General features: G+C 37.3%; 2 protein-coding genes across 4 annotated transcripts in view; one reads left to right on the top strand and one right to left on the bottom strand.

The window, feature by feature from the left end:
- LOC105470108 (interleukin 1 receptor associated kinase 4) overlaps positions 1 to 5,346 on the top strand; it is a 40,856-nt gene extending 35,510 nt beyond the window's left edge. For both annotated transcript variants that reach the window (XR_011609220.1, XM_071071845.1), the window contains exon 12: positions 1,169 to 5,346. Coding sequence is in view for 1 of the 2 variants with exons in the window: in XM_071071845.1 (XP_070927946.1) it covers positions 1,169 to 1,204 (36 nt within the window). In the remaining variant the exon portion in view is untranslated. The remainder of the gene's footprint in view (positions 1 to 1,168) is intronic.
- On the bottom strand, positions 3,358 to 15,999 carry LOC105470106 (twinfilin actin binding protein 1). 2 transcript variants are annotated; one of them, XM_011721860.2, is made up of 10 exons: positions 15,850 to 15,999; positions 14,130 to 14,207; positions 11,921 to 12,099; positions 10,063 to 10,158; positions 9,037 to 9,141; positions 8,187 to 8,207; positions 7,318 to 7,443; positions 6,911 to 7,061; positions 6,608 to 6,729; positions 3,358 to 5,392 (listed from the first exon to the last, which is right to left on the bottom strand). In XM_011721860.2, the coding sequence occupies exons 1-10, from the start codon at positions 15,974 to 15,976 to the stop codon at positions 5,222 to 5,224; spliced, it is 1,176 nt and encodes a 391-aa protein (XP_011720162.1). In that variant the 5' UTR covers positions 15,977 to 15,999; the 3' UTR covers positions 3,358 to 5,221. The 2 variants fall into 2 exon arrangements, with proteins under 2 accessions (XP_011720162.1, XP_011720163.1); XM_011721861.2 differs by lacking the exon at positions 8,187 to 8,207 and having other exon boundaries at positions 15,850 to 15,998.
- Positions 16,000 to 23,424: the final 7,425 nt, after the last annotated feature.

Below are 23,424 nucleotides of genomic sequence, written 5' to 3'. Positions count from 1 at the left end.
TAGCTAATAAGTTGCATGGCAGAAATTAGCATCTGGCATCAGTTTGCAATCTTTACCACTAACACTATGTCTGTGCATCATATTAATCATAATCATTTTCTCTGTCATGTGTTGAAAGCTATTGTGCCAAACATTGTGCTAAGAGTTTTAGAAGCATGATCTGATTTGATAAATCTACAGTATAGATTCTATTCTTTTACTTCTTGAGGAAATTTTGAGACCCCCCCAAAGATTAAATAACTTCTTTCCCTTGTTCGTTGTATTAAACTGCAGTTCTCCACTCATCTGTATATTTGATGCCTTTTGCGATATGGCTTTGTAATTTTTCCCATCAAGAAGTAAAGTCTATTTCCTCAACCATTAAATCTGGGCTGGCCCTTGTAACTTGCTTACAGAAAAAGTGATGGTCAGTTCCAAGCCCAGGCCTCAAAAGCCCTAATGCACTACTTCTCTCATTTGGAACCCTGCCACTGACATGAGAACAAGCCAAGGCTAACAAGTTGCTGATGACAGACCATGCAAAACAGAGACAACGCATCTCAGATGAGGTCATCCTTAATCAGCCCGCCTGCCAGCTGATCACAAACATACATGAGACATGAGAGGTCAGCCAACTGTAGATTTGTGAGGAAGGATAGCTGTTGTTTTAAACTGCTATTTTTTTTTTTTTTTTTTTTTTTTGGTACAGTCTCACTTGGTCACTCATGCTGGAGTATAGCAGTCTGATCATGGCTTACTGCCGCCTTGACCTCCCAGGCTCAAGTGATCCTCCTGCCTCAGCTCCTTGAGTAGCTTGGAGTACAGGTGCATGCCACCATGTCCAGCTAATTTTTGTTTTTAATTTTTTATAGAGACAGGATCTCACTATGTTGCTGAGGCTGGTCTTGAACTCCTGGATTCAAGCAGTTCTCCTGCCTCAGCTTCCCAAGTGTGAGATTACAGGTATAAGCTACCATGAAAATCACATTGAAAATCACAGTTTGTTATGCATTAGTATTACTAAATCATTTTTAGTCATGTAGCCAGTAAGTGGCAGTCAGAAACACACACACACACACAAGGATATGGCCCAGCTTATCTTATTATAAATACAGCTTGATAATTACAAAACTAAGAAATACAATCTAACCCCCATTCATGGCTTGCCTCTTTCCCATTAACCATCCAGAGTTCACTAAGAAACTACAGCCTGACTGAATCCTAGCAAATGAGGGTAGTAGTGGAGCAGCACTGACAGTGGAATAGAGGCTGGTCTCAGTCTTTTCGGAGCACAGAATCAGCTGAATGAAGATCCCTACTGGAAGTCACTTGATGCTCAGGAATGGGTCAGTACCGGCATTTTGTGTGGTGGAACCCATGGCTTTCACAGGGCAACAGATTTTGCCAGTGCTAGTGAGTTTTGCTGTGGCCAGAAATAAAATGATGGAGGCTAGATCCTCTGGTGACCTACCACTGCTGGCTTGTGCTCCTTTCACAGCTGTTCTTCAAGGAAAGGTAAATTCATTTATTCATTCAACAAATTTAAAAATGCCCACTATGTCATAGAAACTTCTAGGTGCTAAGGATGTAGCAATGAATGAAACTAAGCTTCTTGCCCCATTGAACTTGAAACTTTTAGTGGAAGAGATAACATATGCACAGATATAGAATACCTAAGTGCCATGAGAAGGATTAAAGCAGGATTAAGGTGAGAGGAACAAGGAGTACAATCAGATTGGGAAATTAGGGGAGACCTCTCTAAGGAGATGACACTGACCCTTGAGCAGAGACCTGTAAGTGAGGAAGGCATGTAGACACCGGGTTAGAGTGATCCAGTGTGGGGAACACATTCAGTGCTCTTGAGGTTGTGCTTGGTCTACTAGAGGAACAGAGCTGTCTATGAACTGAAGCAGACTGATCAAGGAAGGTAGAGAGTCACGGGCAAGTCATGTAGAAGCTACTGGGCAACAGTAAGACCTAAACTTTCTTCTATGAGATAGTGCCACTATCATAACTAGTACAGTGTAAAACTTCAGTTTGTTGGCTGAATTGGGGTGGGGGAGAGCTACAATTTATATGATTTAAGGTAAACTGTTCCCAGTCATGGCTAGCCATGAATCATTTGTAGAACTATTTGATTCCTGGACCCACCTACTGGGTCAAAATCTAGCATGAAACCCAGAATTAGTATTTTATTTAAAAAAGAACATTCCAGGCTGGGTGCGGTGGCTCACGCCTGTAATCCCCACACTTTGGGAGGCCGAGGTGGGTGGATCACGAGGTCAAGAGATCAAGACCATCCTGGCCAACACAGGGAAACCCCATCTCTACTAAAAATACAAAAATTAGCTGGGCGTGGTGGTATACACCTGTAGTCCCAGCTATTCAGGAGGCTGAGGCAGGAGAATCACTTGAACCTGGGAGGGGGAGGTTGCAGTGAGCCAAGATCATGCCACTACACTCCAGCCTGGTGACAGAGCAAGACTCCATCTAAACAACAAAAATTCCATCCTTAAATGTATGACTGTATTTGCAAAGAAAATGTGAAAGGATATACACCAAACTATTTACAGTACGAACCTCAGGCATATTATTTTAGTTCTGAGTAGAACTGCCTTAGCTTCAGTGTTTAAAAGTTTTAACAATGAGCCTTTTTGTTTTTTGAGAGAGTCTCTCTCTGTCACCCAGGCTGTAGTAGTGGCGCGATCTCCGCTCACTGCAAGCTCCACCTCCCAGGTTCACACCACTCTCCTGCCCAGCCTGTAGCTGGGACTACAGGCGCCCACCACCACGCCCGGCTAATCTTTTTGTATTTTTAGTAGAGACAGGGTTTCACTGTGTCAGCCAGGATGGTCTCGATCTCCCGACCTTGTGATCTGCCCGCCTCAGCCTCCCAAAGTGTTGGTATTACAGGCGTGAGCCACCACGCCCGGCCCAATAAGCCTTTCTAAAGCTACTTCAGCATCTTTTGTAAAACTGCTACCAAAGACATCCATTTTGTCACATCTCTAATAAAAAGGATTTGAAACCAAATTGCACACAGGAGTGCATTCAACGTTTTTCAGATGAATGAATACAGTGGCAAGTCTGAAGAGTTTAGTGTCAAGTAAATTGGTACTGGGGTGCTTCTATCACAGAAAATGAGTAACTCATGGCATTTTTACTATTGCTACAACAGTAGCAAATTTTTAATCTAAGCACTCTGTAGTCACAATTATCCTTGCCTAGGTTTAAAGCTACTTAAAATCCTTTTTGGACTTAGGCAGACTAACAAATAAATGAATGGGATTTCTAACCTAACACCAGGTACTGAGTTATGCAAAATTACACAAACATTACAAAAAACTACAGTAGAAAAACCAACAAAACATACACAACTTAAAGAGAAAAAATTTTTATTGTGATATAAAATGCACTTATAAAATGTCCACCAGAAGGCATGTAATTCTTCACTGCTATATAAATTTACTGGGAATACGTTATTCACCATCGATATGATAATGCCAACTAAAACATACTGTAAACGATGAGTTATACTCTATAACAAATGCATCACTGATTTTCAGCAATCATTGGTTTAGTAATAATCAGTTTAAGACTATAATCACATCTGTATTCTGGAATGTCCATTTGTTTTAATGTAGTGTAGTGGAATTTAGAGTATAATTGCACATAGATGGTACAGAAAAACATTCACTTCTAAATTATTTTATACCTTCGTGACAGGTAGTCTTCCTGACTGAAAATACCAGCTTCAGCTATGGTCTGCAACACAGCTCCAGGATGCTTAATGCAATAATTTGGGTGTATGTGTGTCTGTCTACATGTACACCCATGGAACAACTTATATCTTTAGTAAACAAGTGCAACATTGTCAGTTATTCTGCATGTTTAAATATTATAGTCTGATTATGTGTAAACAAACAAAACCCCACACAAATACTCTAAATTCTATTTTAAAAATCTGTCAACCCATAATTATTCTAATATGCTTTACTTACTCGAACACAAATTTCTGAAAGGTGCATATATTACCTTAGATAATAAGGTTTAGAAATGAGTGCTTCACACTATGAAATGTGCATTTCCGGTAACTGATTTACGCAGCATAAAGTTTAGATCAAGAAATTACAAATCCTAGATCCCCACATTTCATTTAGAAAATGCCTCAAAGTTATGGCTCTTGCAGCAGGTTTAACAGATTAAACATGAAGTGTTCTAGCTCCCTCTATTTCAAGTATCAAAGAAATATGAGGCTCAAAATCTCTCTAGGTTGTAACTGATAATGCAAAGCATTAGAAAACAGTTAAATGTGTTTTGAAATACAGTATTAACTGAGATTATTAAGGTGTTTATCTGTGTTAGCCTGTTAAGTACCAGGACTTTAAAGTCATTTTAAATCTGAGTATTTGCTCAGAAGTGATAAAGAACACAATTTGCCTATAAATGTATGGTTTTGGAGAAAAAAGTCAATCCTGATTTTTAAAACTCAACATTTTTTGTTTCCTTTTGATGATATTAATTTAAATTTCAATCTGAACATAAATTTTTGGCCTCACAGAGCATTAGATCATTTACTAAGGCTGTTTAAAGTCTTTCAATGTCATCAGAAATCCTGCAGTATAGAAAATATCTAGTACCCTTAAAGTTTCAGAGTGAGCTGATCTGCAATTTTAATGCTATTAAAAAAAAGTCAAATATAAAAGACTGCTGCAATGTAAAGCACTATTTCTAAAAATTGCAGACATGATCCTACAGTCTGACAGAGCTAGCACAGCTACTCGGAGTAAGCAACTTCCGGCCTTTTCCAAGACATACTAAGTTTCCAGCTTAGAAAATACTCTAGCCTGGTCCTTAACATATTCATTAAGTAGTATGAATACTTTAAGGTCTTTCTGTCCCACAAGAAAGTAGGAAGTTTACCCTTTGAGACATCAGACTTTCTAGAACTGGCCCAACTGTATAAAATTTTAAGAAGTATTTGTAGTGTAGAATCAACACTATGAAAACAGTGTGACAAAATTAAACACTATGTTGAACCCTTTTCTAGCTTTAACTCAAAAGTAGAAATCATGAGTTTTCTATAACATTAATTTTAAAAACACACAGAAGTGAAAAGTGCCATTTTCCAAAAAGTACAATTTTTTTTCCCACTTTATATCAACATGGAATGATTTCAGTTCTCCTGTACTAAAAGCTGGACTTTTAAAAAACTAGTATTGCAATGTTTATTGTGATGACTTTAATCAGTAGTAGCTTCAGTTTCCGCTGGGCCCCTAATTAGTCTTCGAATTCCTCTTTTTCCTGCAGGACCTTTTGGTTTTGCAAAACTTTGCTTGTGTGCATGCTGCTTGGGATGTACTTCTTCATAAAGGAAGTCTGCAGTCAACTCATCCCCATTGTCTATCTCAATCTGTAAAAGATAAAATTAGAAGCACAACATTCAAAACCTAATACAAGCAACAAGCTGGTTTTCAGGTATATGAATGCTCACAAATAATACCCATTCCAGTAAGGCAGAATCAAGGTCCATATGTAAACAGTTTCACTTTCTTCTTTTGGGGGAAGGGGCTAAATTGCTTGAATATATAATCAGCTACATTCACTTCCTTCTTGGTTCTTTCTTACTGCTCCAGTTTAAATAATATTTAAAAGTAGAAGCCACCACTATATTCTCAAGTTGCTGTGATACACTATTTATTCAAGGAACATTTACTCATGGCCCTTTCATCACTTGGGTCACTTGAAAGCCCTCTACAAGAGAGGTAAACAAACCATGGCCCAAAGGCCAAATCTTGCCCAAGGTAAGATTGTTTTACATTTTTTAAGGGTTGTTAAACAACAATATGTGACAGAGATTATATGTGGCCTGGCAAAGCCTTTACTTACTATTTGGTCCTTTGTAGAAAAAGTCAGCTGATCCCTGCTATAGAAGGTGCTACCCATGATAAAGTGGTTGATTCTTAGGAACTTAAAAAGCATGAAGGGTTCAGAACCTAAAAACACTGGTAGTTTTTAAGGACCTGTATTCATATGAGTTTAAGGGCTCAAGAATATATATCTTTCCCCATGCCCTATCTGTACTTAAGAAAATTAAATTAAGAAAACTGGTAGCTTAGTTTCCAAAATTCAAATGTTTATGCTTATTCCTTACTTCCCCCAAACTGGAAAGACTCCCAACCATCCCATAATTCACAGTCATAATGGAGACTGTAATTCCTTATTAATATGGAGTCCAGAAATAATCACAAGTATGTAGCTCTCGCAGCACTGTCCAATAGGACTTTTTGCACTGATGGAAATGTCCTATACATTCTGCACTAACCAATAAAGTAGCCAGTAACCACATTTAGCTAATGAGCATTTGACATGAGGATAGTGGAGTTAAGAAACAGAACTTTAAATCTTATTTAAAGTTAAATAGCCACATGTGGCTTACTAGAAAGTACAGATATATATAGAGATGGGGATCATGATAGGTAGTCCCCAGGCACTTAGAGGAGATCCTAAGGATTTAGGATGATAACAAGAAAAATAAATATTTTCATTTATAAATCACACTACATCAGAAACTACATAGAAATGAAAAGAAAAATTTAGCAAAAACTGAAGATTTTAAAATGGCTACCTTTCTAATTACATCCATTTGTAGTTGTCTTTCTACAATTTCTAGCAGAGGGCTCTTGCAGCTAGAATACAGCATCCGCTCTCTTATACTGCATGTGTATCCGGGCATTGAATAAATAAAAACTGTAAATTCAAATAATAACAAATATAATTAGCATATCAATACATAAACTTCATAAAACTACATACATAAACTTCATAAAACTACAGCTAAGCCCTCTGGGCAAGAAATAAGTAAGCATATAGGGCTGATACACTAATAAACAAACTGAAAGTAACGTGTTAAAAACAATGTATCATATACCTATGGACTCTAAATAGTCTCCTTCATGGGAATGTTTATACAGAAAGAAATGGTAACGAGCTGAATCCTTGGGAATCCTCTTTGGCAAATCTTTTAGTTCTGTATTTGTTGTGTTGGCCAAAATTATAATTTCATTTTTTATATCTATTTCCTGCCAATAAGAAACAAAATATATTCATTAAAACCAGATATAAGGAAATTAAGTTAAAACATGTAATAAAAAGACTAAGAGATAAAGGAGGAACTTAGTTCTGCACTGTTTGACTTTTTCACAACAAACATTTACAAAATGAATTTTAGAAATCAGAAAGCATATTTAAAATTTAAAATACATTAAAAATAAACCCTATATGAGCCATAAACTACCAAAAAGAGCAGCCACTTAATAATCATTATACATCTCTTACCAACTGCACATAATTGAGCTGTCTGTTATTCAATTTTTCCAAAGCCTGAAAGGCTTCTCGAGAAATGGGAAATGCTACTCCTTGTAGTGTTTGATGCTTAGTGTCCACACCCACGTCAGTCTGTACCTAAGTATGACAGATTTAATTTACAAGTTTAGCAGTTAGCAGTATCCTATGGCAAAAATAAGAAAACCCAACCTCTATAAAATAGCATCATTCAACCCTAGCCCAGCCTATAATTAAAATTATTTTTCACATTTGTTCACGGTCCTGCTAGCATTTTGTCAACATGCAGAGTGCATGACACATCTTTATGACAATGTTGGAAGTGAACATTTGCATGAGTGTACAAAATTAGTGGGGTTTGGGAGCGTTTGTTTTTATGTTTGGTTTGGCACAATTTCAATGAGCTACACAAGCTCTTTAGATTACACCATTAGTTATAAAATTTTACTTGATAGAATTTATAAACAACAATCTACATACAGTATGTATAGAACTTTACTTTGTTCTGTTGGACAGAAAACGCAACACAAACACCATGCACTGAATTGAAAGGAAGTACAAACAGTGTACAAAGACATAACACAGCTCAACAAGTTATACTACTGCAGAAGTTCCAGACTTAAGAGATTTCTTTACTAAGAACATGGTGTGCATGTACTGGAAGAGGAGAAAGATAAGAAAGCATTCAATGCACATGTTTAAGACTTTTATACTTGATAAATGATAGCTAGCAGAGCGTCTCATTTGCAGTGTTGCAACAGAAAGTACAATAGAAATTTTACTTTTAAAAAAATGAATGGAGATTCTACAGCATAAATGATATTAGTTAATGAAAACATCATAGAACATATGCGAATGCATACCCCAAAATGATCCTCTGGGCTCTGAGTGCAAGGAATAAAACAAACTATCAAACTTGTAAAAAAAAAAAAAAAATCATATAAAAAGCCCTACTCAAATAACATGAATTAAAATCATATGACAGATCCTTGCTACCAGTTTAATATTAAATGATATTCAACTGTTCTCCAGACTGATTCCTATTAGTCTGTGACTCAGGCTAATGAATAGTGGTTTCAGCCACTTGTTCTTTTCTGTAAAGTCCCAGTAGAAATACAGTAGTTATTCCAGTATATTAGAATGGCTGTAGAAAACATATTAAAAATAATGATAAACTACAAAATAATATGGCTGAAATTTATTGACTCAAATATGCTCAACAGGTACTCAAATAATCATCTTCCATATATATCTCTATTCAAGTAGAGTTCACAGAATTTAATTTGCAGACTCTCCAGAAAGCCAACAAAACAATAATCTGCTTCAGGCAACCTTATTAGATATATTCTTTGCACTAAATGGGTAACACACTTTTTCTCTATATAATATTCAAAGTACAAAGTTTGCAACAGTTGTACTTCAACAGGAAGATTTACTATTCTGACAGGAAGATTACAGGAAAAGCTATTTATAAAATGCATATAAAGTTTAATATTCTAAGCTACTTATAAAATGCATATAAAGTTTAATATTCATTTTTAACTTTTCTTTTCTGAAAAGACATTAAGCACACAGACTTATCTCTAAACGAAACGGAATAAACCTAAGCTACCTAACTTCTTTAATCTCTAGTTACCTCCCACATCTACTAATTAAAAATATGGTATTTTCAAACACTTAAAATCGTGCAAAGGCTTTGAAGTTGTAACTTACCTCACTGATTTTAATCTGTCGTAATTCTTCCTCAGCTGCAGTCAGTGGGGCAGGGGAAGATTGTGATAGCAAGTATTTTTTATATCCATGTAATGATACATCTTCCTGCAAGTACAGAATAGACTATAATCAGTAATTCTCTAGAATTAAAACGACAGTGAGGTTACTTTAGGAAAAGCAAAATCATTAACAGAAAAGATTTTAAATTAAAATAAATAGCATTATGAATTTTAATATATTTTTACTTTAATCCTCAATTTTAAGTTTCAAAACTTTTTAACGGGAGTACCTACTGTTCATTTTATATGACGTTTCATAATTACTAAATAGTTTGTATGAGTTTCATACTGGCAAAGTGAAATACTGAACCTGGTCATCCTTTAAGTCTATAGGACAACTGTAATTAACCTTCTGGGGAAAACTGCCCAATGATTATCCAATAATCAACATATTCAGATTCTGAATACTATGTTATAATGATTTATATAATTTCTTTGTAATTATTCATGGAAAACTATTATAGTTTTCATGTCAAAAGAAAAAAATACTACAAAGAGGTCTACCTATCATCAAAATTTTGTGGTTTAGAAGACTGAGACTCATGAAATTGAGAAACCGGCCGACTTCACAATTAATGGTGAAGCAGCAATATATTCCCATCTAGTCTTGTGCTCTTTCCACTAGATTATATGGCTTTCTGAATCAGAAAAGCTCTAAACAAACAAAAAAGTTCAAAAATATATTTCAGTGTTTCAATTTGTGTATATACATGTAAATACATATATTTACCATGTACATTAGAAGAATCAGTATGTTTCAATACACTTATTGTCAATGTCAAACAGATACAAATGAATAAACTCAAAGTTACATCAGGTAACTTTTATATCATATGAAATATAGTATTTCTCTTTTTCTCATGTTTTCAGATTATCCATCTGAATTCATATCAATTACCCATTACCTAGGAGTTCTTCTTTAATCATTTTAATTGCAACATATAGAATCCACATAAAAATATAATACCTTTACTGTTCCAAATACTTCATCTTTAATGTGGCCACCTCCAAATTCCTTCTTCAGAGTTGCTCTTGTTGCTGCATACAACATTTTTTGACGAACCTATTCAGTTGTGAAAGTTTAATTAGAAGTTAATAAATGAAAACATTACAAAAGAAAGCACATTTTGAATGTATTAATATCCTAAATCATATTAAAAATAAAACTGAGCTGAAGTCCACCCACTATAATATGCTAAAATATATGTGTACAAATAACCATCATTAACATGGGCATCTAAACTATTCAATGGCTATTAAGATAGACTTCAATTTACAATGTCATTTTTTTCGTTTTTTGAGGTGCAGATTTGCTCTTGTTGCCCAGGCTGGAGTGTAATGGCACGATCTCAGTTCACTGCAACCTCCGCCTCCCAGGTTCAAGTGATTCTCCTGCCTCAGCCTCCTGAGTAGGTGGGATTACAGGCGTGCACCACCACGCCCGGCTAATTTTTTGTATTTTTAGTACAGACGGGGTTTCACCATGTTGGTCAGGCTGGTCTCAAACTCCTGACCTCTGGTGATCCACCCGCCTCAGCTTCCCAAAGTTTAGGGATTACCGGCATGAGCCACCGTGCCTGGCCACATTTTAAAGTTGAAAAAAATATAAATTGTTTAAATTCTTTATTTTGCAAACTCATGAGTTCAAGAATAAAAAAATTAAAATATGAGGAAAACTGAAATGAAGTAACTTTGATAGTGACATTCTTCTCAAAGCTGTATCAAATATTACGAATTAAGTTGTTAAGAATCAAAATTCATGGCTTACTGATGGCACATACCATTCTAGGCGGGACACAAAGATGGAAAAAAAATTAAAGAGTCAACTAGTATCTATGGAAAGCTACCAAAGGTAACTACCAATTAACAAATAATTTCATAATCCTACATGGTCAAATCCAGTATTTCTTTCAGATAGAACATGGGGAATTAAACAGGAATGGGATGATCTTTTGAGAACAATATCTAGATAACTTTAAAAATAATTATTTTTTAATAAGAAAAATTCAAATTAATTTTTCAAATATTGAGCCATGTTCATATATTAATTCTGTCTAGTCTATTGTTCTATTTAGTCAATCTACTACCAGCTTTCCTAAAATACTTGTTTGTATGCAGGCCCATCACTTGAATGGTAGTGATTAATAAATGCATAATACTAACAAAATTTAATATTATGTTCAATTAGTTCTCAGATTTATTACAATTATTACTCTCAGGGCCAGGCAGTTTCATATTTCAGAGGCCCATGGAGTCATTTTAAAATTACCACAAATTAGGTTGGACACAGTGGCTCATGCCTGTAATCCCAGCACTTTGGGAGGCCGAGGTGGGTGGATCACTTAAGGCCATGAGTTTAAGACCAGCCTGGGCAACACGGTGAAACCCCATCTCTACTAAAAATATAAAAATTAGCCGGGTATGGTGTGACACATGCCTGTAATCCCAGCTACTCAGGAGGCTGAGGTGGGAAAATCACTTGAGCCTGGGAGGCAGAGGTTGCAGTGAGCCAAGATTGCACCACTGCACTCTGGTCTGGACAACAGAGTGACATTCTGCTTTAAAAAAAAAAAAGAAAAGAAAAAATTGCCATTGCCACAAATTTTTAAATCTTAAATCAATAATAATTATTTTGATTTCAATGGCAAAACTCCCAAATCTGAGCACATTATTCCTGATTCTGTATTATAAATCCTAGGATTTTCCTCATGATCATTCCCTTCTATGGGAAATAATTATTGCTTTTTAACCTTTATTTGACCTAGAAATTTCAAAAACATCTTTCTAGCATTTAATGTTAAACAAACTATAAAAAAGTTACTTACATGAGAATGATCTGGAGACCATGCAATGAATATCCATTCATATCCCTGGGCATTCTGAGAATCTAACCTGAATAATATATAGCACGGTTGTTTGTCCTCCAACAGGGGTAAAACAAAGGAATCATAATCCTTATCCCAGGAATCTGAAGGCTGACTATATGATCCAATCACAAGTTGTTCTATGAAAAATTATTTTTAGAAAGATAGGTAAATGGTTTGAAATATCAAGTGGTAGTGTGATGAAGACTAGAAAAATAAATATATAGTCATTTCCCAGTTACTATTATTCACATCGAAAAGTTGAAAAGAAAAATGTGGCAGCATAGAAAGTAATTATGATACAGAGTATTATAAAAACTGATAACTTTTTATGAACATGGTTAAAATTTTAAAAATATACACAGCCTAAGAAAGAAACATATAAAAATGATCATAACAGTTGAATTGAATGGTCAAATAATGGGTGGTTACATTTCTACTTTCCAAAATGTCTGTGCTTAAGTTATCAACAAAATACATTTAAACTACCATTCAAAAGTATAATTTCTGACATTAACATTGAATTGTACAGTAAGAAATATTAAATAAAACCAGGTTTAACTCCTATTTATTTGGCCATAATGCTACAGATTTAAACATTTGCCTAGATGCATACACTGGTATGGCCACTTTGAAATGCTATTCGGCAGAATCAAGTAAAGTTGTGAATCTACTATGCATACAGAAACTCTTACACATAAATACAAAGGTGTTCACTGCAGCACTATACAGTAACAATGAAGACTGGAAATAGCCTCAATGTTCATCAATAAGAGAATGGAAAAATAATGTGTGGCATAGTCATATAACATTCTGTTCAGATTTAAAATCAATTATTGAGCTATCAAAACTAATTGCAAATGTAACATTTTCAGAAAAAGGAAAGATACAGAATAAGATGGTATCATGCAGTTTACGTGAACTCAAAGAGCACTCACTATATGCTGTTCAGGGATATACATAAAAAGAGACTGCACAAATATCAGAACTCCTAACTGCAGTTGCCCCAGGGGAATGAGGTCAGAAGCAAAACTGTTTAAAGGGGATGCTCTTATACCACAAAAACACTGAATTTTCTAAAATGCTTGAAGTAAATATGATAAAATGTTAGCAGTTATTAATAAAGGGGAGATATAGATATTTATGATACAATTTTAGTCTTCGGAATTTTCCTTATCTAAAACTTTTCACAAAACAAAAAAGTAAAACCAGAAAATAATAATTTAGGAAGTAGTGCCATTTTCCTTCTGTAGAGATGCTAGTTAGATTAACTTTTCCATTTTAGATCCTTAACTGGTCACTTAGGAAGTGATGGTATTAAAAATTTTACCTCAGTATTTTTAAAATATGTTGTTTTACAATATACATATATTCCTATTGAATGTTATATGTAAACAAATGCATATTTTACCAACTATTGTGGTACTTTTAATACATAAGCAGAAAACAGAAAACAAATTAGATTTACTTCCAGTTTGTGAAAGAACAAGTTACTTTTCCAAAGCAAAATATTTTTAGATATTTAAGAAATTAGGCCGCTGGAATATTTTAACATATTCATTTGTGACTGAGTAGCTATAATAGTAGTAATTGTCCAAATTCAAATCTGCCTGATTTAAAAGATTCTCCCACTCAACCAGATTCCCTGTTTACAGAATTATTTTTAAAGGATCAATTTGTAGTTTGTTATATTCTCAGAACTTTCCCAAAACAAGAAAGGGTGATAATCATTTCTGTAGCAAAGGTTGCAATCAAATGGAGTAAATGGGAGTTTGAAATCCTTTGTTTGTATTTAAAAACAAACTTTATTGAATAATTCACAAGTAACTTTTTTTTTTGATAATCACCTGTTTAGTGATTTCCATTCCAGAGATGGAAGCACTGACATTAGAAATGGACTGTGGTGCAGAAACTAAGACACAAAAAGTAAAAGAGGAAGAAGTCACATCAAAAAACATCTTTCTGTTTCCCTGATAGTCACATAATTCAGAAGGAAATCAGGGGCCCACAGGGACCTGCACAAAATATGAGGAATCCAAGTTACTGTAAGGGAAGATTTGAACTTGCTTCACATTAATAGTTCAGATCACTGAGAACACACACTAAGTTTAAAAATACAACGGCCACCACTAATTCAGGAACAAAAAATATTTTAAAATATTTAACTAACCATTTTCAATAGATATTTTCAGAAGTCTGTACTTTCCATTTCTGGCTCTGGCAAAGATCTCTTTAACATCTTCACTCGCTGTGGAAAAAGATAAAGAAAGTAAACTTTTTATACTTACATATAAATACTTTCCTATCTATATTGAAAAAATTAATTAGAACACAAAGAAAAAATCTGGAGCATGTAGCATCCTTATTATCAGTATTATAAAACTTTACCGCATAAAATAATGAAGACTGTATACAATTAAGAAATATAAATATTAGCATTTTAAAAGTATGTTAATAATTCTAATCTGTTTTAGCTATATAATTCTGTGCAGAAATAACACTGGGGTGAATATACTGAAGTCACTCAAACCCAATAATGAGCAAATTACAATTTTGAAAAACTTTTATTGCTCCTTTGAAAAATATTGAAAACCTGCTTTCATTCTCTAATTCAGTTTCAAGCTTATGACACTCCTTCATCAATTCACTTTCTGTATTTTCCCGTTAAAAACAACAGTAAATATCAAATATCCTAACTTGATTAAAGAAAAAGACAGTAAAATGCATTGTCTTAATTCTGGTTATATTTTTCTAACTTGCATTTCTCAAAAGCTAGATTAAAATCATTGAATAAATATGTATTTAATAACTAACGCTTGTGTTCCTATTAAAGCTTCGATTTCGTTCTAATTTCGTTCCTGTGTTGTCTATTAGCAGCAAGAACCACTATGTAAGTAGGTAGTGCTTGCTATAAGGCTCAAGCATGAGAGTCAATAACGACATATTTATATATCGAAATTAATGCGGATAAATAAAACAACGCTTTTAGATTTGATACTATTTTGCTTCTGCGTGCATGCAGGGGGTATGTGGCGTGGTGTCAAAAATCTTTAAGAACAAAACATACAATTAAGTGTTCATCTGGGAGAAATACTCGCTATTAACAGTAAAAGCTTGAGTTTATACTAGAACTCGTTAAGTGATCGCGAGTAACCCGGGGATATATTATTTGACTCTTGATGAGGTGAGCACCTCCAGGCTGCCCAATTTCAAACCAGGAAATAATGGAGGTCAGATATAACTGCACATTGAACTGTCTGCACGCATTACATGCAACTATACAGATCAGTTTCCCTTGGGGAGTACCTAGGAAAAAGATCAAAACACAAACACGCTACACTCGAGATTTCTCAGAACAACTCTCACTTTCCTATTTGGGGAGAAAGTGCGGGAGAGTTTTGGGAAGCACCCCTACTGATGTGAGAAAGATTCTGGCATGTTTCTTTTCGTAATCAAAGTCCTGTAATATTCTCCTTTGGATCATGAAAAGGAAAACTCGCCTGGCTCTCGACAGCGTAGGGAAGACCCAGTCGCCTCCACTGTCCCAGCTCTTCCCTACCTGACCAAAAGGGGGAAAGTTGGGCTAATGTCGGGGACGGTGGAAGGCACGCCCCCTTCAACCAGGCCGCCTCGAAAGCCAATTTCCTTCGCTCCCCCGAATTTCGAGTCCATCTGCAACGTGGCGGCAGCAGGAACCGGGCTGGAGGAGGACGCAGGCCGGGAGCGCCCGGGAAGCAGGAGCGCGGAGAGGCGCCGACGCCCGGCTCGCCCCGCGAGACCGACTTCCGGAGGTCCAGGCCAGACTCCAGCCCTGCCCGTCCTGCAGCCTTCCGGGCTCTTCCGAGCCTCCCGGGAGCCCCTTCCCTGCGGGTCGCGCCGGGCTCTGTTACCTTGGATGCCGGTCTGGTGGGACATGGCGGCGGCCGCTAGTTCCCGGCTCCGGCGCTGAGTGCGGCGAGCGGCCCCGGCCGGCGGCCCCAGGAAGTGGCTGCTCCTCCGTCGGTCCCGGCGCGTCATCCGCCCGCGACCCGGGGCCGCCCCGCCCCGTGAGATTGACTGAGTGCCCGAGCGCCCCGACCGCCCCACCGCCCTTCCTGGCCGTCGGGCTGCAGTACAACCCCCGGCCTTGCGACCTTAGCTCTCTGTTTGGGGTCCTGGTTCTGCTCTTGCCGCCGCCTCTCCCGCTTCTCCCTGGGGGGAAATGCCGCAGAATCTACACAGCTCCGTACTCCGACGTCTGCCCTCCGAAGATCGCGCCGACGCCGCCATTCGCTGCCTCAGCGAAGGGATGTTTTAAAACAGAAATGATCATTTTACCAAATAGGCATTTTCAGCTTAAAAAAGATGTGCACATTATCTTTCTTGGTTTACTCTTCCTATAATCGATACCGTTTAGTGTAGAAGAGCCTTCTCCTTGCTCCGCTGTTTTGAAAGAATATATTATAGACTGCCTTTCATCAAATTTTTCCACGATTTTAAATTGAGTTAATCTCAGACTGTTAACTTTTCTTTTCAGTTGCACACATTTAGAGACTCACTGTATCTTTCTCTTCACTCCAGAAAGAGACAGCCACTAAGAGATTAGCTGATTTGAGTATCCCTCTGTGGTCGATTATACCATTGCAAATCCTGCTCTGCTTTAGGTTGGCAGTTTATTATTTAATCCAATAATTATTCAAAATTCACTTGGACAGATTTGTAAGGTAACAGCAGGTATTACTTTAAAATCTTTTCCATTCCTGCTTTTACAAACATATAGTTCCTGAAAGGTAATGTTAGTTTTTGGGGGAGTTTGGGTTTTTTTGGTACTGCTTCTCTACTGCTACTAGGTGAGAAGCTAGTTCTTATTTTTAGGGCCTTGAAGTGACACATATACAAAATTATAATCTAATGAACAAGTAATTTATTCAGGTCAATAATATAAGTGCGAGTTAATCACTATTCAAATACTATACAATGTATTTTTAATGAGTAATTCACAGGCCTGCAATTGTTTTTCTTTACAAGGATCACAGCAAACAAGGTTATGGTCTATTCCCTGTTATCTGAGCTCTGTTTTTCAGACATACTCTTATATTCGGTAATAAACTAAATCTGAGTTTTATGACTTGTATGGATTTAAGAAATGTAGGGAGGAGTTTCATTCTAACCCAATTCTTCCTGACACAATGGTTCGCCCTGATTTACCAGTTTTTTACTACATCGCTGAGCAGAGAGAAAATTGCAGAGTTGACTTGCAGTGTTTTAACTGATTCATATCCTCGTATCTCAGGGAAATTGCTTAAGGAAGTTGGCGTTGCTCAAGAGTACAGATGAGAAAAATATAATCCTTCTATATTCATCCTTGAGAAAGACCACCATATGCTCAGTCCTAAAGTCTGATTAGGTTGGGGCCACCCTGACAGCCACCAGAAAGTGCTTATTTACTGCCAGTACAGCAGTTTGACCTAAAAGCTTCAAGGGTGTTGGATGCCTTGCTCTGCTCTAGCCACAAATATTTTCCCACTTTTTTCATCTATTGTGTCTCCATTTAGTGAACATTTGCCAGAGCTCTCATGAGAATAATACCTTAGATTTGTATGGTACAGTTTTCAAAGAATATATAATAGATTTATTTGAGTCCAACATAATCCTGTGTGACAGGCCAAACAAAATATCAGGTTTTATTTTTTAGCTTTAAGAGGTTTGGAAATTGAACCACAGAGTTGGGAAGTCAGCAGGTTTCAAGGCCAAGACAAGTGTCTGTAAGAAACAAACCCTTTGAAGACAACGTATGCAGATAAGAGCGTTTATTCTAAGGATATTGGAGGATCTTATAGATCTTGACAACCTGGTTGTCACCTCCGCTTTTCTCTTATTTTTCTCCAAATAGGATCTCTCTGCTTGTGCAGTCAAAATGGCTGAATATGGCTACCCTACACTTTCCGACTTGACAGGGTTGTAGCTGCATGCAGAGATTAAATAGCTCTTCTAAGTCCAAGTTTAAAGTTCCCAAGAGAAAGCATGTGAATGACCCTGCTTGGCTTGTGTCAAGTCATTCTTGGCCAAGCTGGCTGGTTTACCCAATGTACACTGCCCATGAGTGAAAGGCAATTATCACAGGAGGGGAGACGGATCTGGGGTGTGGGAAACAGGTATAGAATTCCTACTTTTTACAATTTGGTAGAGCTAATGTTTAGAACCTAAGATGGAGGCCACAAAACACAAATGCTTATGGGGTCAGTTAAATAACAAATGAATGAAGCTAATAAATGGAGACTGTGGCAACAAGAGGGAGCACAGGATCCATCTAAAAGGAGCTACTACTAGGCCAGGTGGGATGGCTGACATCTGTAGTCCCAGCTCTTAGGAGGCTGAGGTGGGAGGATCACTTGAGCCCAGGAGGTAGAGGCTGCAATGAGCCATGATCACCCCACTACACTCCAGCCTGGGTGACAGACCCTGTCTCAAAGGAAAAAAAAAAAAGGAGCTACTACTACTCAGTTCAATTCTAACTGACGGATGCTCTGTGGGAATTCAAGTGCAAGGTGACCAATCTTATGTTTTGCAAGTGATGTTGGAAACTGGGATTTTATGTAAAATCTCTATTTCAGTTATGTAGGAAAACAAAACAAAAAGAGAACTATAACTGCAAGTCAGGTTTGACCTATGAAATGGTAGTTTAGGACTTCTGACCTAGATCTGTGTGGTCAATTGCCAAATAATGACATTTTAAAATCACACCCTCCATAAATTCTTTTTGCAATAAAAGAGACTATGATGTGTGCCACATTAATGTGAGCAGTATACATGTTTGTGCATAGTGCATATACACAGGAATCTATAAAAAATCATTCATCCACCCATCTTGTTTCTTCTCTGAATTGAAACCTTTTTGATAGATTCATTTCTTCTTTACTTGGTGAGGTAATTATAAAGAGCTGCACTATTTGCATTAGATTTTCCTAGAGAAGAAAGCCTGCTGTAAATTTTTTTAAAACACATAGAAGTTGTATGACCAAGAACAACATTATTTAACCTAAGTCTCCATTTTCTCTTGTTATATGCCATACTCATGTCTCATGGTTGTCGTGAAAATGAAGTGAAATATGACTTTATGAAGCTCTAACATGTATGAGATGCTCAATGTTTGTTAGGCTTCATATTTTGTTAGAATTAAGTATAGCACAATACATTACAATATAGTATGTTTCAAAATAATGTCATTTAAAACACAGCACATGGAGTTAGATTGAATTTCCAAACCTCAGAAGCAACAATCCAAAGTTCATTTCTTATGTAGGTTAATAAAACCACAATATCACTGGGCCCTGTGAACTGCTGTGTTTTATGTAACACATCCTTAGATTTATAAAGCATTACATAAGAAAAATAACCCTTTGGGTTATAAAAAATGAGGATCAAGAATTAAGCAACATACCTTGACTGAAATTAACTTTTTTTTTTTGAGACAGAGTCTCGCTTAGTCACCCAGGCTGGAGTGCAGTGGCGCGATCTCGGCTCACTGCAAGCTCCGCCTCCCGGGTTCACGCCATTCTCCTGCCTCAGCCTCCCGAGTAGCTGGGACTACAGGCGCCCGCCGCCTCGCCCGGCTAATTTTTTGCATTTTTAGTAGAGATGGGGTTTCACAGTGTTAGCCAGGATGGTCTCGATCTCCTGACCTTGTGATCCGCCCGCCTCGGCCTCCCAAAGTGCTAGGATTACAGGCGTGAGCCACCGCGCCCGGCCTTAACTTTTATTATATGCATGGAATTATAACCCTCAACAATTCACAATAAACACCTGACAAGATTGCTAAAACTTTTCAGGAAATGGAATATATAAGATAAAATTATTTCATTCCTATTGGACTCAGTGTTGCTTGAGAAAACAGAACAAAGAGTCTGGGTTAGGGAATAGTTCAAGCAAATGACATTTCTTTATTATTTTCCCAAGTAAAATCTAGACTGAAGTAATATTAATAAATGATACGTACTTTCCAATGAAAGAAACAGGGAACACTGGTTCGAAAGAATTGTTGATAATGATAAGGATGCATATTGGAATCAAAGTGCAGGAAAGCACAAAGCAACCAGCTTTTTGATGTATTATTTATAGTGAGATTTTCACCCTGGGTTGGAAAAGTGCCTTAGCAACAGCATCTTGAATCTCTTTCTCATTATCTCTAACATGTCATGTGGGGTAGGATGGTTCAAATGCCTAATCGGAATATTTGCAAATCACTTTGAACATGCTGCTTGCTCCGGTTCTCTGTTTCTCTGTCTTTGCTAGTGATGCTAATTAACACCCAAAAACCTTCCCTAACTTTTAAATAGCTTGTACAGGAGATATTATCTCATACTGGGTCCACAAACGGGGACAACCTTCCATGTCCTTTATGTATTTCTGTAATCGCAACATAGGCAACTCCAGACTTCCCATATCAGATAAATTTAGGGCTGGAATCTGCAATCTGGTGGGAAGATGGTGCAAGGGGGACTGTGAGCTGAGCTTGCATAGCAGGGTTTGTTTGTTTTGTTCAGTTCTGCTGTATTTTTTAAAATAAATTCAAGAAAGGCATTCATAGCAAATTGACAAGCAGGTCGAGAGGGCAGGGATGCTCAGTGAGATTACGGGAGAATTAAAGCCCCTTCACTTCCAGCCTAAACTACTCTTTGGAGCTGCCTGAAAATCATAGCCTCATGAGAACAGTAATATAATGAATCCCAGAAAAATAATTGTTCAAAAGTCATTCATTAAGATAATTATATTGGCACCTATGTGTTTGTAATGCTTTAATGATAGTTTTTGGTGAGACAGACAGTTGCTACACAATAATTTTTATTCCTTAACAACACAACTAATATTTTATTTGATGTGGCAAGGTGCTCAGGTAAAAGTTCGCATTTCTACTTCCTTTGCAGCTCGATGTGGCCATGTGATTAAATTTCAACCGATGATATGAAAAATTGTTGGGTGAGTCTTCTTGAAAGGCTTCGTGAGTGGGGCTAGATAGTGGATGATCCTTTTCTATTTCCCTACTCCACCTCCTCCTGTTTTCTGTTGGAATGAAGGTGTGGTGGCCAGAGTTCCAGCTGCTATCTTGGACCTGAGGCTATCTAAATGATGAAAACCACAAATTAGGATAGTGGAAAAGAAAGACAGAAAGAAATCTTCTGCCTCCTTGTTGACTGTCACTCTCCCCCACTGGACCTGGCATGTCTCCCTCTAGAATTGTCTTACATTCAAGAAAAATAACTTCCATTCTATTTAAGCCAAGATTAATTACAGTCTGTGTTACTAGCAGCCAAATATATTTTGTAAGTGAGGCACCTTGTTTTACCAAGACTGTTATGTAAAAATATCCTTCATCATACATTTCATTGGTTCATAGAGTGAAATTTTTCATAGTAGGTTAGTACGACAGGGATGCTGTGTTACCAAATTCATTTGATTCCTAAATTTTAGATTGCAATTAGTGAGAATTTGAGCAGCAAAGGACACATATAGTTTTAAAGTTGAAATTACAGCAAGTTAATCTACATTCTTCGCATGTAATAAGATGGTGGCAAAAGTTTCCTATAACTTTGCTAAATAGAGAAGCAAATCAGCTGAGACCCGAAAATATTCCTTTGCATAAAAGCGGCTAAATATGCCTTGGTTATCAGATTTAGAAATACTGTATATCTTTCAACACATATTTCTGTATTCTTAAAACTTTAATGAGATTCACTACTATAGTAAATGAAAACATTGTAAGAGATACATATATCTTCTGAATTTCAACATTTTTCTTAAATATTGACTCATCCCGAGGTTAAATAAAAATCCAAAAAGTATTCACCATCTGCACACACACACACACACACACACACACACAAAAGTTTAAGATTCTATTTGTTGAGTAGCTTTGCTAAATAGCTGAATAGTACTGTGAACAGACATCAATAGTCTCTGAATTTATGATGTAATCTTACAATTCTGGTTTGTACTTCATTCTTTGTTATCTACAGGCTTAGACTTGACACTCTTCTCTCTTAAATGAGTTCTCAGAGACAGCGCCTAAAAGAGAAAACCTTTGGAAACAATTTCTCTTTGGCCTTTCATTTCAGTTATGTTTGACCTGTTGTCAATGGAGAATCAAGCTTGTTAGAGGATTGGGTGGGCTGGGATCAAGGAATCCACAGAAGCATGGAGCCTCACCCATCTTTTCTTTCTGTTCTTTCTCTTTACTCACTGCAACGCAGCACATTTTACTACAATTAATGTGCACCTTGGATTTACTACAGAGAAAGGAAAGTGAAGGATATGTTTACATACTAGTGAGAGAAATGTCAAATTCTTGTTTTTGTGTTATTCAATTATCAGGTTAGCAAAGGTTTCACAAGTTAACTTTACTCTTCCAGGTTCTTCTTGTTTCTGCTCCTGCATCCACACTAGCCCTTGCACTTGGCAATTTTGATCAATCTTATTAAGCCAGTTGACTTTAATCCTATACTAGGCTGGGTTCTTTTTAAGAAGAAGCCGAGGTAAGATGCGATGGCTCATGCGTGTAATCGCAGCACTTTTGAGGCTGAGGAGGGAGGATTGCTTGAGGGCAGGAGTTCGAGACCAGCCTGGGCAACAAAGTGAGGCCTCCCACTCCCCATCTCTACAAAAAGTACAAAAAAAAAAAAAATTAGCTGGCTGCAGTGGCCTGAGCCTGTAGTCCCAGCTACTTGGGAAGCTGAGGTGGGAGGATTGCTTGAACCCAGGAGTTCAAGGCTGCAGTGAGCTATGATCATGTGCACTATACTCCAGCCTGGGCAACAGAGTGAGACCCTGTCTCCAAAAAAAAAAAAAAAAAAGAAAGAAAGAAAGAAAAAAGCAGCAGCACCAGCAGCAGCACCAGCAGCAGCTGAGTCTGCCACTCAAGTTTCTAGATTAGAGTTTCCATTCAGGCTCCCAAGAGCACTTTTCTGTTTGGATTCCCCTGACTCACTGACTCCGTAGGTTCATCCCAGTTGCCTTCATAGTCATACTCCTACCAGCATTATTCATGATCCTAGGTGCTATTTCATTCAGGTTTTCTGAACTGGTTTTCTTTTCTTTTCTTTTTTTTTAATTTTGAGACGGCGTCTTGCTCTGTCGCCCAGGCTGGAGTGCAGTGGTGCAATCTCGGCTCACTGTAACCTCTGCCTCCCCGGTTCAAGCAATTCTCCTGCCTCAGCTTCCAGAGTAGCTGGGATTACAGGTGCCTGCTACCATGCCTGGCTAATTTTTGTATTTTTTAGTAGAGACAGGGTGTCACTATGTTTGTTAAGCTCGTCTCGAACTCCTGGCCTCAGCCTCCCAAAGTGCTGAGATTACAGGCGTGAGCCACCACACCCAGCCCTGAACTGGTTTTCTTTCTCACCCTTCAAATCCTGAACTCTTTTTCCCTCCCTTTCTCTGAGATAACATTACAGTTTGTTTCTTCACACGGTGTGCCAGCCTACATGAGTCTC

This window comes from Macaca nemestrina, chromosome 10 (genome assembly GCF_043159975.1).
Source record: "Macaca nemestrina isolate mMacNem1 chromosome 10, mMacNem.hap1, whole genome shotgun sequence".
Classification (NCBI taxonomy): Eukaryota; Metazoa; Chordata; class Mammalia; order Primates; family Cercopithecidae; genus Macaca; species Macaca nemestrina.
The sequence above is the reverse complement of the archived record's forward strand: the minus strand, read 5'-3'. Positions and strand labels throughout refer to the sequence as shown.

Excerpts from the sequence above, each read along its gene's own strand:
- LOC105470106 (XM_011721860.2), bottom strand. The coding sequence starts at position 15,976 with ATGACGCGCCGGGACCGACGGAGGAGCAGCCACTTCCTGGGGCCGCCG. Across the intron at positions 14,208-15,849 it reads CCACCAGACCGGCATCCAAG|CGAGTGAAGATGTTAAAGAG; the intron begins GTAACAGAGCCC and ends CTTTTTCCACAG. Across the intron at positions 12,100-14,129 it reads GAAAATATCTATTGAAAATG|AACAACTTGTGATTGGATCA; the intron begins GTTAGTTAAATA and ends AATTTTTCATAG.